General features: G+C 54.3%; 5 protein-coding genes across 5 annotated transcripts; 3 read left to right on the forward strand and 2 right to left on the reverse strand.

The window, feature by feature from the left end:
* Nucleotides 1–524: 524 nt before the first annotated feature.
* On the forward strand, nucleotides 525–2,333 carry G647_09348 (uncharacterized protein; the record flags this gene model as incomplete). The annotated part of the gene is made up of 1 exon (XM_008733651.1): nucleotides 525–2,333. One exon carries the CDS (start codon nucleotides 525–527, stop codon nucleotides 2,331–2,333), a length of 1,809 nt encoding a protein of 602 aa, XP_008731873.1.
* A 1,399-nt stretch (nucleotides 2,334–3,732) lies between these two features.
* Nucleotides 3,733–4,197, reverse strand: G647_09349 (uncharacterized protein; the record flags this gene model as incomplete). The annotated part of the gene is made up of 1 exon (XM_008733652.1): nucleotides 3,733–4,197. One exon carries the CDS (start codon nucleotides 4,195–4,197, stop codon nucleotides 3,733–3,735), a length of 465 nt encoding a protein of 154 aa, XP_008731874.1.
* A 449-nt stretch (nucleotides 4,198–4,646) lies between these two features.
* Nucleotides 4,647–6,920, forward strand: G647_09350 (uncharacterized protein; the record flags this gene model as incomplete). The annotated part of the gene is made up of 2 exons (XM_008733653.1): nucleotides 4,647–4,701; nucleotides 4,774–6,920. 2 exons carry the CDS (start codon nucleotides 4,647–4,649, stop codon nucleotides 6,918–6,920), a joined length of 2,202 nt encoding a protein of 733 aa, XP_008731875.1.
* A 236-nt stretch (nucleotides 6,921–7,156) lies between these two features.
* Nucleotides 7,157–7,702, reverse strand: G647_09351 (uncharacterized protein; the record flags this gene model as incomplete). The annotated part of the gene is made up of 1 exon (XM_008733654.1): nucleotides 7,157–7,702. One exon carries the CDS (start codon nucleotides 7,700–7,702, stop codon nucleotides 7,157–7,159), a length of 546 nt encoding a protein of 181 aa, XP_008731876.1.
* A 509-nt stretch (nucleotides 7,703–8,211) lies between these two features.
* G647_09352 (uncharacterized protein) lies at nucleotides 8,212–11,919 on the forward strand (the record flags this gene model as incomplete). The annotated part of the gene is made up of 1 exon (XM_008733655.1): nucleotides 8,212–11,919. The coding sequence occupies one exon, from the start codon at nucleotides 8,212–8,214 to the stop codon at nucleotides 11,917–11,919; it is 3,708 nt and encodes a 1,235-aa protein (XP_008731877.1).
* Nucleotides 11,920–12,261: the final 342 nt, after the last annotated feature.

The raw sequence follows: 12,261 nt of genomic DNA on the forward strand, positions 1-12,261 counted from the left end.
GTCCTAAGAAGTCAAAAGACGGACGACATATAGGGCATATCTGAGAAGTCCAAACCTAGTACTCGAAGTACCCGTCAACACGGGCAACACCGCAGCGGGGTTTTCTCCATGCACGCAACTGCTTGAGCCGTTTGGCCAGAGCTTGCGAACAGCGCTTCCCACTGGTAGAAGGCTCACAGTCACATTTACGTTATCTACTCCGTAGTTCGGACCAAATTGTGCGCAACCGAATTGTACTCCGTACTCATTTGTTTTTACTTTTCGGTACGGAGCAATATTGTTGAAGCGAGGCTGAGAGGTGAGGCTGAGAGGACTCCGTAAACGGTTTAGCGTAGGGCCAAATCTCGGTTAAAGCAGCAGCTCCACCGTCGTTGCTGGGGCGCCCCCTTCCAAACAAAGCGCGTCACAGATGCTCATCCCTCGATCCTCACAGTAAGACAGGACTGAACTTTCAGTATCAGCATCACACTCGGCACTATAGCAACCATTAGTCCGTACACGAGCTACTAAACCAAACCTTCATCATGCGCGTAACTCGTGCAGCTTTGCGAGCTCAGGTTCAAGAAGAACCCCAAGCGCAACTTATCCACGAGGATGCCGACGCGGATTCCTTCCACACCTCAGCTGACAGCAACGCGAACGCGGAGGACTTGAGTCGGCAACCTTTGAAAGATATCACCACCGAGACTAACCCGCCGGGTCACGAAGATCCTTTTACCGACGAGTCAACGTTATCGCTCAAGAAGGCTAAGGGCAAGAAGAAAAGTAGACAGCCGAAGAAAGAGACGGTCGAGGCAAACGATACTGCCCACGAGGAACTTTTGCCTGACGTGGGAGACACACCGGCAGAAACCCACGCAGCCCTCGACTCAAATTCCACACCGCACCACGTTCCGGTTGAGGCTCCAAAGACCCCCAAATTCAACCCAGCCATCCACAAGCCGGTAGAAGGAATAGCAGCTTCGGCTGACGACGCCGTTGAGGACTCGTTTGTTGAGAAAATCACCTCGAGAACCCCAGGCAGGATGCTCTCGTCTGAAGGGGAGAGTAAATCGCCCGACTCCCTCGTCGAACGGATCACGTCGCGAACAGCACGAATTGAAGACTCGGTCGAGGCTATTGACGCGTTGGAAGATGCAATCGAAAAGATTGCTGAGACACTCCCGGCCTTGGAAGATCTGAAGATGGAGTCCCCAGTCAAGTCTAGGAAGAACAGCCCCGCTCGTATCAACCTTCCATCAGAGGGCCCTGCTTTGAGGTCAGCCAAGAAGGCCGGGGCAAGCCCAGCACGAACGCAGCGTGAGTTACTTGCAAAGCCACGAACCGCACCTAAAGCTAGCGATCGACCAAAGCCTCTCGTTTCGCGACAGTCGTCTGTCAAATCTACCGCCAAACCCGCTGTCGCTGCGAAGCCAGCCAGGAAACCGATCCCTGACGGACACAAACCTCGACCGACTCCTGCTCAACCTGCACCACCCTCGCTCTCCTTCTCGACCTCCCCAGCTAAGAGCTTGCCAAACACCACCAAGAAGCGCGTTCCTAGTGAGAATCTGTCAACCAGCAAGCCACCCTTTGTCCCCGCCAAATCCAGCAAACCACCGACCAAGCCAACGTTTCAACTACCAGGAGAGGCCATTTCCGCCAAGTTGAAAGCACACCGTGAAGAGCGGCTCAAACGTGAAGAAGAAGCCGAGAAGGAAAAGAAGGTTTTCAAGGCCCGTCCTGTGCCTGCCAAAGTAGCTCGACCTAGTGTCGTCCCACGAGAGAACAAGGCCAGTCAAGCAAGGATGAGTATCTACGCCAACGGAATCAACAAGGAGAATGTTGCCCCCAAGCCCGCTACTGTTTCGCAGCCAAAACCACGTCCCGTATCGCTGGATGCAAAACCTAAAGCGGCAGATTCAACCGCCACAAAAGCGAACTCCAGCGTTCGACGTACCACCACCACGACCACCACGACCCCCTCAGCCGCGGCACAGAAGCCACGTGTCTCGTCCCTGATACTGACAACCGGTCAAAAGTCCGCCATCACCAAGGACGATGTCGTCCACCAGAAAGCTAAAGGCAAAGAGGTCTTTGGCCGCACCAAAGCCGAACTGGAACGCGCGGAGAAAGAACGACGGGAGAAGGAAGAGGCCACCCGGAAGGCGAGGGCGGCGGCCGCAGAGAGAGGGCGGCAGGCCAGTCGCGAGTGGGCAGAAAAACAGAAGAAGAAGATCGCCCAGCAGGCACAGGCTAAGATTCTGGCGGCCAAGGCAAGCGAGGGTATTGAGCAGCAGGTGGGAGCAAGTGATGATGCTACTGGCACGGGCACGGTGGCCGCTGCTTCATAGGCTGATATGGCTGCCGCTGTGTGGGTTGACACTCAGAAACGGTGTGCCCGGTACATGAGCCGTGAAGGTGTGCGATTGAATTTCCAGAGCTGTTCTTCGAGCGTTGGAGTTGGAGTTGGTGTTGGTGTTGATGTCGACAAGGGAATGGCAATGGATTACTCTATGATTGTCGGAGCTGGAACCGCAGCTGGAACGACACGACCACGCTGCCATTCGAGTCTTTTGTGAGCGAGCTTTGCAAATCCACCAACTGAAACTGGTCGTCACTCTTTTATTCGGTACTATGCTCACCGGGGAGAGAGTTAGCTAGCTGCAGTAGCGACAACACAATACAGTAGCTAGAATGAAAGTATGATCAATCCAGTCAGTCAGTTCCTGTGATGTTGTGTGTTTTGTATCCTATATTGTGTTGTGTCGTGTTGTGTTCGCTTTCGTCGTTGTAATTAGTGCCCTCTCTTGCTCAGCGGCGTTGTGTAGTAGTTCTAGCTTGATATAGTATAATATCGTAGAGCAGAGCAGAGCAGAGCAGAGCAGCCCTTACATGGCATGATATACTACAATTATGTGATTTAGCGCCGCACAACGCAACGCAGCGTAACGCCTTAGATTAGATTAGCTGGGTTAGCTAGACCAGCTGGATTATCTGGATGGATGGAAGGATGAATCGATGATAGGCTCGATGGACGGGTACTACATTGACTATCCTGTTCTATAAAGTCCTCTTCTTCTCTGTCATAACCCGGTCCTGCGCTTTCCTGTCCTGTCCTGGCCTACTCTGCCCTGTCCTGGCCTACTCTGCCCTGTCCTCTTCGCATTGCCTTGCCCCACCCTTCCAGTCCTGTGCTGTGCTGTTCTGCGACGAGAAGGCTTGTGGCATGCCAGTCTAGTGTAAAGAACAGGCACTCTACCCAGTATGTATGCACATGAGTACATCCGTACGTCCGACTTCCGTCCTCGGTCCTCCCAGACAGAGGCTCCACCGATTCTTCCTGAGTTCACTTAGACAGTAGAAAGTCTCAGCTCTTCGCCTGGTGTGACTGGCTGGCTGGCTGGCTGGCTGGCTGGCTGGATCGCTTGCTGCCAGCCCCACCCGACTGAACGACCGATAGAGCGGTGCTATTGTACCACGCACGCTGATGTAGAAGAGGTAGAAACCGAAGTCGTCGAGGTAGACGGAAACACAGAGAGGGTATACCCTTACTTGTTCGCAATATCGTCTGTCACCTGCGCAGCGATTGCATCCACGTCCACATTGCTGTGTGGCTGACTTTGGGCGGTTTCGGATCCCGCTCGTTCGGGTACCTTGATCGTCGCATCTCTGGTACTGTAGCAACTGTAGCACGCGTTGTTTTTGGCCTGTTGTTTCTCCCTAGGCAGTCTGAGATCTGAACTCTTTCTTTCATCCTCCACCACCCGTCTTTGGTTGCACCGGTATCCTCACGAGGGGGACAGGCAACTCCAGCTGCGGTTGCTGGTGGTCCTTCGGTCTTCTTCCGTTCTCCTCTTCCACTCCATCACCACAACCGCCATCATCATCATCATGTTCAGCCTTTGATACTGGCGTCGGCACCGTCATCCCGACCATCCGAATCACGCCCAATACGTTCTCCCAGTTCGCGAGCACGAGGCCCACGCTCTGCGCCCCGTCGTTCAATTGCCCCAGTTTCGCCTGGAGGGTTTCCAGCTGCGAGGTCAGTTCGGCGGACAAGTCGCGCAGCTGCGTCAGGTTGTGGAGTTCTTGGCGTTTTTGGGCGATGCGGGCTTGCAGTGCTGAGGAGGGGTTTTGGCTCAGACTTGATCGGCTCGTATTCGTGAAGGTGCTCGCGTTTGGGTTTGTTGTGAAGGAACGGGTGGGCTGAGCCATGGTTGTATTGAGCCTCGGGTTTGCGTTTCTTGCGCTGATTTTGCTGTTCAGAAAGCAAGGTTTCTCCCCATTTGTTCGCGATGCTGCGCTCGAGCTCAGGGGAGAGGAAGGTACAAGTACGGAGTAATTGCTGTGTCAATGAATGGCGCAGTTTACCCTACCCTCCACATTGTGCACGTTGTCCCGTAAGTGAGGGGCACGCGGAATTTTGAGTTTGCTCAAGTCGCGCGTGTGATTGGACGAGTACCGCAAGCTAGTCCGCAATAGGCCTTTTGTTTTGCCATGCTGCTTTTGTACGATCAACGTCGCTGCACGCACTTTGGCTTCACTCTATTGTATATTGCTGCATACAGTTGCTACGAGCCGCAGAACAACTTTACACTCCGTCTGGGGATGTATTCTGGCAACTGCGCCTCCCATAACTCATTTTCCCGACAAATTGACATGCAATGGCCAAACTCAACGAGCAGCCTCCCGCGCCGCCAGCCGAAAGTTTTGATGCCTGTAAGTCCTTATAGTCCGCTCTGTGCGCCTCCACCTCGGGTCGGCGACACTGTATCTAACAATAAATCACAGTAAAGCGCCGCTTCATCCGCCAGAACCGCGAGATCGCCCGGGTCAACTCAACCCAGTCGCAGCGTATTCGTAACCTCGAAACCGAAATCTCTCGCCTCGTCGCCGACAATATATCCCTGCGCGAACAAGCAATTGCCGCTCAGGCGGAGGCGGAGAGATGGCGCGCCGCAAGCAGCATCAACAACGAGATTTTCGACCTCAGGGACCGATTGCAGAAAAAGATGGAGGAAGTGGGCGAATTGGTCGGAGAGATGGGCCGAATACCTGAGAAAGTGGCACGGAAAGGGCGACGAAAGAGCCGCCTTACCAACGTCGGGCAGAGATTGAGTTCAGCTACGGAGGAAGAATGGAGGAATCGGCTGTCGATGAGGGAGGCGACCGCGGCAGAGGGAGAGCTGAATGACGGAAGATTACCCGCCATTCGTGAAGACAAGCTCTACCCCAGGCGAACACTGGAGAATGCCGAATTGTCTGTACTACGCGAGGAGGCGGCAATGCAACAGGCCTCAGAGTCGCCGGAGTTAGGGCCCCCGCCGGAAGTACACTTCGACGTCAACGAGCCGATTGGCATGGACCTGGCGAGGACGTCGGAGCTCGAGACTGGCGGCGAAGACGCTATGCAATTGCCGTCAATGCTAGAGAGAAGACGGAAACGTCGGACCAGTGCCTTACTGCAGACGATGCCGCCGGAAGAGCCTGCCCATGAAGCATCCGAAGAGCCACCTCAACCCCAAGATCTACCCGTGCCCAAGCTGGGCCAACAGCCCCTGAAATCCGGTGCTAAACGGAAGCTTGATGCGTCAGAACTCGACGGACCAGTTATACAGCAGCCTCAGAGTGAGGATGACGACTTTATCTTTCAACGGCGGCAGGAGATATGCAACTCGGCCGCTACCGGCACGAAGAAAGGGTCCAGGTTCACGAGGCCACCTGGCAGGGAGAACGCCACAGGTGTACGGACAGAAACTCAATCTCCACAGAAGGCCACAATCGCAACTAGAAGGATCCTTGCACCCAAGAGCACCAACTCTCCCACGAAGAGGAGAATACATGTCTCCGAGAAGCCCAAAGACGGCCGAGAGGAGGAAGCAAAGCAAGACGCGATCAGGCCGGTTCGCCGGACCAATCCTCCGCCACAAATCAACACGGAAAGCCTTGCCAAGTCCGCAGACGACAGAGATGGCGGAGAGAAGGATCTTCTGCCAAAGACGCCAGCTGGAGACGTCGAAGGTATACTGTCGCCCTTGTCCACAGAGCCTTCTGCTCGAAATCCGCCTCGACCCAAGGAAACAGCAGTCTTGAGTTCGGTCGAGGATGTCCTCAACGGAAGCGTTGGCCGGGGGTCTCGCCGAGCACGAGCTGCGGTAAGCTATGCGGAGCCTAACCTGAGAGATAAGATGAGAAGGCCTGGCAAAGAACTTGTAGGTGCTGTGGAAGGATTGGAGCGAAACAAGGAGAGCACTGCGGGCTCCAGGGGAGCAAGTGTTGATCGGAGCAAGTCTGAGGATCCCAAGGTCAATGAAGATCAATGCAAGGTGATCAATATCAAGCAGGAGAAAGAGGCCGACGCAGAAAGCCGGTGGAAGGATCTTCCCTTGCGCAACAACGACGACCCGGCCAGTCCGCTAAGGGATAAGGAGAGGAAAGAGCGAACAAACAATGACAGCAAGAAACATGCTGAGGCACACAACGTTGCAGAAGCCCTGGTCAAAGCCACCGACCGGCTGAGTATATTCGACCCGCCAGTATCCTCGCCTATGGAAGCTGTTGAAGAAGCGGACACCGATCGAAGCGGCCATCCACGACCATCGACAGCAAGACAGAAACCCTCCGCGAACAGCTTGACCACCCGGAGGCATTCGGTGCAGCCATCCTCTTCCGCCTGCTCAGCCGCCGATACGGATTCTCGTCACGGTCCTGGCCCAGAAGGGAGACACTCCACCGCGCGAGTTGCCCCTGCACGCCCAGGTTCTGCGGCCAGTACGCGTAGTGAGCAAATGGCCAGCATTGCGAGGGACATCAAGCGCTCAAACAGCGTCAACTTGAACCTGAAAGCGAGCGAGACATCATCCGGCGGTGATGCTGGTTCCGCTTTGAGTTCGAGAGCGGAAAGGACGTTGAATCGTCGGCGGAGCATGATGGTCTAGGACTCTAAGGCGGACAGTTGCTTCCGCTTGCGATGTGTCGTTTGAGACGCAGCCCTTGTCCCTGTGGTTCGGGCATTTCCTTGTTGATTTATAGGTTGGATATGCTCTCATTGATGAGCGAGACTGCCGGTTATCCTGTTGTTCAAGCAAGCGTGGTGCTAGAGGCGGAGGTCGAAAATGCAGTCTTTCTTTCACTGAGCCATCTTCCAACATGACAGTTTCATTACCTTTTGCTTTCATCCGTGTCCATTCGTACGGCCATAATCTACACTCTCAGCCATACCCATCACCACATTCTCCAACCTCTTGACATATCCTCGCATCTCCTTTCGCTTCTCCTTCCTCCGTGTCTCCATCTCTCTGACCTTCTCCACCAACGCCCGAATCTCCTCTGCCTGCTGTTCTTCACCCCTCCCAATCCCCGGTAATCGTGAAATCAACAACTCGATCTGCTGGCCCTTGAGCACAAGGTCCTCTGCCAGCTCCTGCTGAGCGTTTTCGAAGGTCTGCTGTGATACGGGGCGGAGTGGGTAGGGTGCGCGCTCTGTATCCTCTGGACCGGGGTTCATCCCGGACGTGGACTGGGTTTGGGACGGGTCGGCGGGGTTGGGTGTTTGAGACGCCGCCGCGGCGGCGGAGGGTGGGTTTGTAAATGGGTCATTCGGATCGGGGTCAGGCGCGACGAGAGGGTGCCGTTGAGAGAGGTAGGAGATTGTGGAGAAGAACTGTGTGAGGAGTTGGTCGTAGCAAGTTTGTAGTTGGGTGAGGATGTCGGAGGACATGGTGGCGGATGGTGGTGTACAAGCAGGCCACTCTGGAGGTGAGGGTCTTAGGTAGAGTAATTACTCCGAACAATGGCGAGGAATCGCTGAGTGCACAAGGCTGAGTAAATAGGCGTGACAAGGCTTTAGGTGGGGTGCGGGTTATCGCCAGGAGCTTAATTGCACATGCCCATAAGCTACCAACCTTGCCCACGCGCCAATGTCAAAGGGCACTCCCGGACACAGCCCGCGCTCTTAGGCAGTCGTCAGCTCAGCCTTGTCGCCATTAGGGCAATACTAATTATTGTCCCTTCTATTTGCCTCTGGCAGTTTCCCTCGACACCGATGCCAACGCCGTCTGCCCGTCCTTTTGATCGTCGACACACGTGTTATTCTCTTCTCACGTTCTCCTCTAACCCATAACCACGGACATGTCACTTCGTCCTAAACTGTGATCCTGAACATACGTCACTGAGGCGTCGTCCTCCGTACTCACAGCCCTCTACACAGACCCCGCCACTACTCCCACCATGCATCAGTCATTCACAGGCAGTGCCCGCAAAGCCCGACAAGTCAATCTCTCGGGGCGCAACACTACAAATCCTTGGGCCGCGCTCTCAAAGTCCGGACAAGGCTCCTCCCCAGCCGGAACCAACCCAGTCGCTCAAGCCCAAGCCGATCGAGTCAAGCGACAACAAGAGAGAGATAGACTGAACGCTTCCCGAAAAATCCAGAAAGTCTGGCGTGGCCACTCGACACGGCGAAAAGAGAAGGCCGTATTAAGACAGACATGGGATGAAAATGAACGGTTGAGACTTGGGAGAGACGCGGAGGTCGATTACCGAGTCCTGGTTGACAATGAGGAGTCGATACCGGGATACGAGAATTCAGACCAGTTGCTGGTTCAGCTCAGACTTTTGCTGCAGTATCAGGAGTACAGGCGGGCCAGAGTCAGAGATGAGATGGATACATTCCGACTGCTCTATTTCGGCCAGGCCCTGCACCCCACGCTGCTCTCGTTACAAGGGTCTCTTGTTGACCATGTCTGGAGGTTCAACCTCTCACGGCTGGGCCTGGTCGTTTCCCTCCACTTGAAAAGCATTCTGATTGATGAATCGACCTCGAGAATGACTTATGGGCCGAGATTACTAAAGATGATTTCCATGATCGCTATCTATGTCTCGGACGACATGGTGAGAGACTCGACTACCTATTTTGAAACGATCGAACTGGCCTTAGCATCACAAAAGGGGGAGGGGTGGCAGAAAGGCTCTCTTGAAGCGATATGGGCTCTCTTGAGGTATCCAACACAAAAACAGCCAGCATACAGAGCTTTTGTCACCAGGCTGATGAGTGAACCATCATATGCCGACGACAGTGCTGTTTTGGCAAGACTTGCAACTCCGTTGGATTTGACTCAATTATCAACCGCGATAACCGAGATGCTGGAGGATGAGGATGCCGCGAAGACCGATGCCTTGACCACGACAGAGAGATTATGGCAACTGGCATATCTCGTGTACTTCCACGACGCCATTCAGCGGGGCTCTGCTGATCGCGCTTACATTGAGGCACTCTCGGCACTCCTGGGAGAATGTGCCAACGAGATCGCCGAACGATATGAGCAGGCCGACCACCTAATGTCTGGCGACAACAGCAAGAACTCGTCGGCGCCTTTACCTCCGTTCGTGCGTGAGATGATATCTAGAATACCACAACAGGACAATCTGCAAGCAGTCCTCGATGAGATGGGTTCATCACAATCGTCCACCGAAGATACTGGCGGAACTGACTTCCAATCGGCAAAGCGCCTGGCAAACTTCGCTGTTGCTCTGCTGAGGGCGTTTCCAGCGCAGGCTCAGAATATACGGATGGCCCTGTACCGAGGCTCCGTCAAGACAGTTGGCAATGCAGATGTTTCGACTATTCAGTACTTCTGGAACACAGCACGAGGAACAGGCGTCTTCAAGAAGATTACACGAGACCACAGGATTGTGCTGTCTTTGCTACGAGAAGCTGCTCCTCCGACGAACCAGATCGGTCAGGCCCCAGTCTCCAAAGCCGAGATAGGTCAGTGGCGAGACGAATGGCGGATAACCCTGTTGTTCCTGGAGCTCTACACTTTCGTCCTCAAGTTCATGGATGACGAAGACTTCTTCTCCTACGATAAGTCGCATGCGTTCGGAGCGACTACAACATCTCCCATAAGTGTGTTGTCGCGAAAGGGCTCACTGCCTCTGAATGACGTCGCTCAAATGACAATCTTTCTGAAGAATTTGGCCTTCGTGTTGTACTGGAACGCTGCCGAGCTGGTCGAGAGTAACGAGCATGAGGAGGACGTTGGAATCTCTGCGCTCTTTGGTGGTTCCTTACACTCGAGTAACAGGCAACCAGAAAAGAAACAGCAGACGCTGACTGGCAATGGCGTGTCGCAAGGCTATTTGAAGGGTCTAGTAACGGGCCTCCTGCGTATGCTGCACGAGAGAGATTCCCGGCGTTCCTTCGTCCCTCCCGGCCATTGGCTGATGACCAACCAGGTAAGCATGGCTGGTTTCATCCCAGCCGTTGTTGCCGAAGAGGAACGAAGGCATGAGCTTGGTGAAGACGAGGATGCAGACGACCAGCAAGATGACTTCGACAAAGACGCCGAGTTGGACGAGTCGGCAGGCTCAATGCCAGGTGAGATGCTGCTCAATACCATGTTCGGCATCCGACCTTCGCACATACCACGAAGTCGAGCTTCGAGAATGGCGGATCGCATCGAAAAGCAGCGATTACAAGCCAGGAAGAAGAGACAACTGGAGTCACTTGCACCGCGTCTGGAAATCCTTCGCAATCTGCCCTTCTTCATCCCTTTCGAGACAAGAGTCCAGATCTTCCGAGAATTTGTCTACCGAGATCAACTTCGACGACGAGATGGTGCGATTGATCCTGATACGTGGCGAATGTCCGTTGTCACGAGCACGCAAGGCCGTGGAACTGATGGCAGGCCCAGGGGCGTCGACATCATCTCCCGCCATCATGCCGAGATTCGTCGTGAGAAGGTCTTCGAAGACGCATATGAAGCTTTTTACGGGCTTGGTGAAGGACTCAAAGAGCCGATCCAAATCACGTTTATCGACAAGTTTGGTGCTCCCGAAGCTGGCATTGATGGAGGGGGTGTCACGAAAGAGTTCCTCATGAGCGTCACCAGCGAGGCCTTTGATCCCGATGCCAGCCTGGCGATGTTCAAGGAGAATGCCCAGCGGTACCTCTATCCTAATCCTCTGATTTATCAAGAGACTGCAGCATATCTGAAGCGAGCTGGCCGGAAGCCGGGCACCGAAGGCTTTGATTTCCCGATGGCTGAGTTCCTGCGTCGGTTCCAATTCCTGGGCAGAGTCGTCGGAAAGTGTTTGTACGAGGGGATTCTGATCGACGTGAGCTTCGCTGGTTTCTTCCTGCTCAAGTGGGCTCTAACTGGCGGCACTACCGTCGGCTCAAACGAGTCTGCCTATCGTGCAACCATCAATGACCTTCGAGAATACGACGAGGAACTGTACCAAGGTCTACTGAAGCTGAAGAACTACCCTGGCGATGTCGAGAATGACTTTGGACTTGACTTTACAGTCACCGACACGATTACCATTGAAGACGAGCGACATAACGAGGTACACCAAACTATCACGACAGAGTTGATCACAAATGGCGCCAATACACCGGTCACAAATACGAATCGACTGGTCTACATCGACCGGATCGTCCGATACCGATTGCAGCAGCAACCCAAAGCAGTCACAGACGCATTTCTCAAAGGCCTTGGACAGATCATCCAACCCATGTGGCTTGCCATGTTCAATCAGAAAGAACTCCAGAAGCTCGTTGGTGGGGACAACAGCGAGCTTGACATCGCGGACCTTCGCCGTAACACACAATATGGCGGACTCTATGTCATCGGCGACGACGGCCAGGAGCATCCTACCGTCCAACTCTTTTGGAAAGCTTTGCAGGAGATGTCGGACAGCGACAGACGGAAAGTCCTCAAATTCGTCACCAGCACGCCCCGCGCACCGTTGTTAGGCTTCAGCCACCTGAATCCGAGATTCAGTATCCGCGACTCCAGCGAGGATCAGGAGCGGTTGCCGAGCACGAGTACTTGTGTCAATCTGCTGAAGTTGCCTCGGTATGGGGATATCAAGACGATGAAGGAGAAGCTTCTGTATGCAGTCAATTCAGGCGCGGGATTTGACTTGTCCTAAGGGAAGAGAAGGGGGGCCCGGAAGACGCTGCGTGAGTGCAAGGATAGATTTTGAGCCGGGCGGACACGAGCAGGCAGGCAACACAAGGCGACGCAGTCGTGAGGCGGTGACGTGTATCGCTCCGGGATAGAATAGACCTCTTCGACCGTCCGTGGGTGGTCCGCGACATGTGTCATTCATTTGTCAGCCCCGTGTATCTTCTCCTGTCCTTTTGGTGACCCGGTGCCTGAATGGACGCGGGCCTTCAAGTCATCCAGGCGGACTCCACGATTACCTTGGCCTAGTCTATGACGAAATTCCAAATATCGATGCCCACGCTGTAGAGGGCTGACATTCCTTCTC

The sequence above is a fragment of the Cladophialophora carrionii genome (genome assembly GCF_000365165.1).
Source record: "Cladophialophora carrionii CBS 160.54 unplaced genomic scaffold supercont1.9, whole genome shotgun sequence".
Classification (NCBI taxonomy): domain Eukaryota; kingdom Fungi; phylum Ascomycota; class Eurotiomycetes; order Chaetothyriales; family Herpotrichiellaceae; genus Cladophialophora; species Cladophialophora carrionii.